Source organism: Etheostoma spectabile, chromosome 4 (assembly GCF_008692095.1).
Source record: "Etheostoma spectabile isolate EspeVRDwgs_2016 chromosome 4, UIUC_Espe_1.0, whole genome shotgun sequence".
Lineage (NCBI taxonomy): Eukaryota > Metazoa > Chordata > Actinopteri > Perciformes > Percidae > Etheostoma > Etheostoma spectabile.
Genome location: NC_045736.1, coordinates 29975215 through 29980280, shown reverse-complemented (window position 1 = coordinate 29980280; position 5066 = coordinate 29975215). Strand labels below are relative to the sequence as shown.

Sequence of the window (5066 nt, the reverse complement as noted above, 5' to 3'; positions counted from 1 at the left end):
AACTTTGTTAGTAATCACACACAGGCCTGACCTACACACACACACATGCTCAGGATCTGTACATGCACTAATGGAGAGATGTCAGAGTGAGTGGGCTGCCAGCTGAACCAGCGCCCTGAGCGGTTGGGGGGGGTACGGTGCCTTGCTCAAGAGCACCTGGCAGCGCCCAGGAGGTGAAGTGGCATCTCTCCAGCCACCAATCCACACACTCCGTACTTTTTGGTCCATACGGGGACTTGAACCGGTGACCCTCCGGTTCCCAAACCAACTCCCTACGGAGTGAGCTACTAAAAGGGAGTTTTTCCATGCTTGCTCTTGGGGAATTAGTAGAATTGTTGGGGCCTTGTAAGTTATAGTGTGGTCTAGACCTACTCTATCTGTAAAATGTCTCGAGATAACTCTTGTTTCGAATTGATACTATGAATAAAATTGAATTGAGCTTTCGGTTTCTCACCGTCCATCGTCTAATCCGACACAAATGTTGGCGCCGATCCCCGACGTGGACTTGGGAACTCCAGCCTCCGCTTCCTCAGTCGGAGTAGGTTCTGGCACGTAATCCAGACATCGGACAGCGGAGCCTACCTGCAGGCTCTTCACAGTCCTCGGCGTGGGCCTGTTGAGGGAAAATATCTCGATATGCCCATGTGACCCTTCTCCCCCAGCCACCTATGGGGAGAAAAAAAAAAAAAGTTTGGAAAAGGTCAAGACCCCTTGTTAAGCTGTACCAATGGACTGAATCCTAACTCCACGGGTAATAAACTATTCTGCTGAAACAGAAGGGGAAAAAAAGAGATAGAAAGAGCAGAGAGCAGAACCGGGCCGGCCTCCCTTAGATGTGTGCAATGAGCGTTCTCCGTCTTAATCAAATTGCGGCGGCCAGAGGATAATGTGTCTCTACCTGTCAGCAATTTAGGTCTCAAAAAAGTTGAAATCAATTATCCTTTCAGACCTTGTCATCTGGAGTCCTCCCTTGCTTTTTTTTGAACATCACTTCGAATTTTAAACACATTATGTAATGGATTCGCAATGTCATCGTCGGCACATCAAACAATTCTTGTAACTCTGCGATCTTTTCATCAGCGAAGAACAGAGGGGCTCCGAGTTGCTTATCAATGAGGCCGTTTCTTTTGTTTTTTTGGGGGGAGTTTACAAGATCAAGTGACTGATCTTATGCTGGAGTCAGTTCATGATCAAATGAAAATAATAACATTTTCAATTCGTTGAACTCAACAGTTGCTAGGAACACGTCTAAGGTCAGGCTGAACGCTGACGACAAACGAATAGGTAAACACACAAACAGAGCTTTTTTCCTTTGGTAGGATTTCTTTCTAACAAACAAGAAAGCGACCTTAGATGTTATCGAAAAAAGGTCCAAAAAAATCATACTTGGCTTTGAAGGCGTTTCACACATGGCGGAAGCTGAGTGTCTGCCTCAATAGAGCCTTGATTTATTATGTACCACATTCATACTGGCCTTTGTGTAAGCCTGTCAAAGCCTATGCTGAGAAAACGAAGACGGCGGGAGACCTCCAACCTACCTCTGGTGCAATTTCAATTAAGGTGGCGTTGCTCCCATTCCCAAACAATTAAAGTGTCGCGGTGGGTTTTCAATATGATTTCACTCATTACTCCTGTGTGAGGCCTAGGTGGTTTATCCAGACAAAACATACAATGTCCTCCTTGGAAAAGGAGCGGGGGCCGCTCGCTGCTAGACACCGAGGATTTATTCCCCGAATGAATCACATCGTGTGAATGTGACATGAGCCAAATATAGTCTTTAGCTCCTCTCCTCCACGCTCACCCTTATTTGCATGCAATCATTTGTTTGATTTGTATCAGCGTGCGGGATCTGGACAGGAGCGATCCCGTGGGCTCTTGAGAACGAGTCAAAACAAATAAATGGTCTGTTGCATAGGGGGGAAAAAGAAGATAGGGGGGACTTATCTTGGAGCGAGGAGCCCAAAAAAAAACACGGTTGAGTCAGTCTGTGGATGCAGAGCCCGAGGCAAAGCCCTCCCTCCCACTCACCAAGTCTCCTCCACAATCTGTGCATTCACCTGTCCATCTGTATCCCCATTCCTGTTTCTTTTAATTTAACCCCACTCTCCTTCTCCCCCTCTCTGCCTGCCCGATACCCAGTACAAATACTGTTTCCTGACTCAGTCATCACTACTTATTTAGAAAAATAGATATCTGGAGTCGTGCCCTGGACAGATTTCTGCTCTCAGTTCGAGAGAAGCAAAAAAAAAAAAAAAAAAACTCCCCAAACAGTAAATGCTCCGCCAGCATTAATTACATTGCTCTGGACCCAGTGAGATGAAGCGTGGGAGAATAGTCATGATGGCACACTCTGCTCAGTTGTATTGGCCACATTCAGAAGCAAAAAAATCCCGGGTCACCAGATTGCTGATGTACTCCGACACTTCTAGTGTAGAAGAAGAGGAAAAACAACGGCAGAGTTAATGGAGACTTTATCTCAACCCCAAATTGACCCATTTCACATTTTTAGAAGAAAAATAGTTACACTTTTTCTACCTGAAAATCAACGGCCTTGTATTATTTTCTGCGATAAACATGTATTCCTGACTCAATTCAGAAAAATATTCTGGATATGACCCCTTTTTCCAAGATAAGAATGATCAAAGTTTTAACATGAACGACAAAAAAAACGAACCCCACTTCCATTTTTAACTGTGCTCTAGTAGAGACAGATTGCATTCCCTAAACTTATGTTATCTCAACTGTTTGAAAACTGAGATAAAGACAATATTTGTTAATAGATTACGGAGTCAAATTTGATTTCAGAATTGCTTTTAAAACCCGGGATAGTTTGACACAAGGGACACGAGAGGGGCCCGAAAGTGAAGACAACACAAGGGTTAAAATGAGAAGTAGGGCGTTTGGAAATATGTGGCGAGGAAGGTGAAGGCATGCATGGTAGCAGGCTGGGCTATCAGGCTGATTAGACACAATGTCATTACTCTGATCAAAGAACACGGAAATTCCCATAGCCCATCTCACTTTAACCTGATTAGTGTCATCCCTTATTTGACGAGCCTTCCAGGGAGGGAGAACCAACCGGGGGCGGGGAACGCTCTGCCACTTATTATTCTTGCTGGATCGGCTATTATCTTTTAGTGGCTACCAGTTTGTTTATTGCCGTGGTAACACATTCACGCTGCTTGGAGGTTTAGATGCGCAGGCACTCGTCCTGTGTGAGGCTAGCTTCTCGAACTTCAGAGTAAGCAAGAATGTCCTGATAAGATTGGACGTCCATTCATGATAAAAACACTGTGTGTTAAAAATATTGGACAGTGGACTCTTGAGTGAAAGACACAACAAAGGAGCCACATTCCTTTGGAGTCTACAGTTTACAATTATTAAAATGCAATAGGTGTACTAAGTTCTATTTATTCATATGAAATGTTGACTGCACCCAAAAACAAAAATGCAATTAAAACTCAATCAAGAGGTGCATTTTCATAGTTTACTGAGCGAAGCTCCATCTGAGTTCAGTCACTAACATGACATACGCATTTTGATAGATTCACATAATAAAAATATTTCTTCTTTTCAGGGAACATTACTTGCTTATAATACGACTAATGGCATGGGGAGTTTGGACTCAAATTGGGCAAGTCCTAAAAAATGGGGACTTTAAATTTGATGGGGAAATCGAAAACTTTCAAGTACCAAACACCGAATAAAAAAATAATGTTTTGACAGTGACATGCAGGCATCAGTTGGTCCCACACGTTACATAATGGGTTATTAGACCTGTCATTTGAGGGACTTTAATAATCAGCATTCAGAGAAAAATGCAAACTTGCCATTTTTTTTTTTTAGTAACCTTAAGACTCGCAGTGTCAGACTTGACACTTGACTTGGTCTGGACTTAATAATGTTCAACTCTTTGATGCTGAATGCCTTTACCATGCTTCAAAAATAAATGAACATTATCACTACAGATAACTAAGGATCGAGCCCGACCGATATATCAGCGGGTTGATATTATCGGCCGATATTAGGCATTTCCCGATCTATTGGTATCTGCATTTATGATAGCCCATAAATATTCATTAAAGCGATTAAATACTCATTCATCAGAATCATTTATAGTGACAAATAAAAATTTCTGATTAATGAATGTTTAAAAAATGTGGTAAGGCGTTTTCATATTCTGTCCACCAGATGGCGCTCTCTAAAACGTCAATTATCAGCTCCTAACGTCAACACAATTATTTGTTTGTAAGTTTGTATTTCTAGACATTTTCTTTATCAGAACTTTAATATATTTCAATGTTCCTCTGTTCTGTGGTGACAATAAAACTAATTATCATCATAAATCTGTTTATGTTTTATTTGCGCATTTGGGGATTTTTCTTTTTAACCCTTGTGTTGTCTCCCGTCAAAATTGAAAATCAACACTTTTGACGCTTTTTTTCAATGTTTGTCACCTTTTCCACGTTTTCAACACTACGTAACACTAACTTATTAACTTTAGTTTCACAGTTATATTTGGAATGTATGGTCAATAAACCTCATTTATAGGGAATCATACCTAAAGTTTGAGTTAGAAAAGCAGAAATTAGAAATTATTTAGACTAAAATTAAAGGAATGGATGTTGATGGATTATCACAGACTGGAATATGTCAATTTTTACTCAAAACTATTTCAAAAACACTTCAATTTCTTTTTCAAATCCTATAAAATTGAATAATACACCCCAAAATGAATAAAAGTAGAGATTTGTACTTGGCAAAGAGCGTTGTGTGGAATCAATCATGTTATTTTGGGGAATTAAAAAGAACATTGATATAGGAAAACAGGTCAATATGACCCAAGGACCACATGAGGGTTAAATATTTATCCGCCGATATATTGGAATATTGGATTTTAACATAAAAATTTAAATAATATAAATATTTGTATCGGTACTGTAACTAGGGATGTACTGTTCCGATACTGATATCTGGCGGATACTGACTCAAATATCTAGACTGGGTAAAGTGACAATGTCTATCTATTCAATTCATTTCTACAGTATGTCTATATACTATATATA

At 40.5% G+C, this 5066-nt stretch overlaps 1 protein-coding gene across 4 annotated transcripts in view; it reads right to left on the bottom strand.

The window, feature by feature from the left end:
- Positions 1-5066, bottom strand: part of arhgef10la (Rho guanine nucleotide exchange factor (GEF) 10-like a) — a 190549-nt gene that overhangs the window by 23548 nt on the left and 161935 nt on the right. For all 4 annotated transcript variants that reach the window (XM_032513643.1, XM_032513642.1, XM_032513644.1 and 1 more), the window contains one exon: positions 455-666. In XM_032513643.1, coding sequence (XP_032369534.1) covers positions 455-666 — 212 coding nt within the window. The remainder of the gene's footprint in view (positions 1-454; positions 667-5066) is intronic.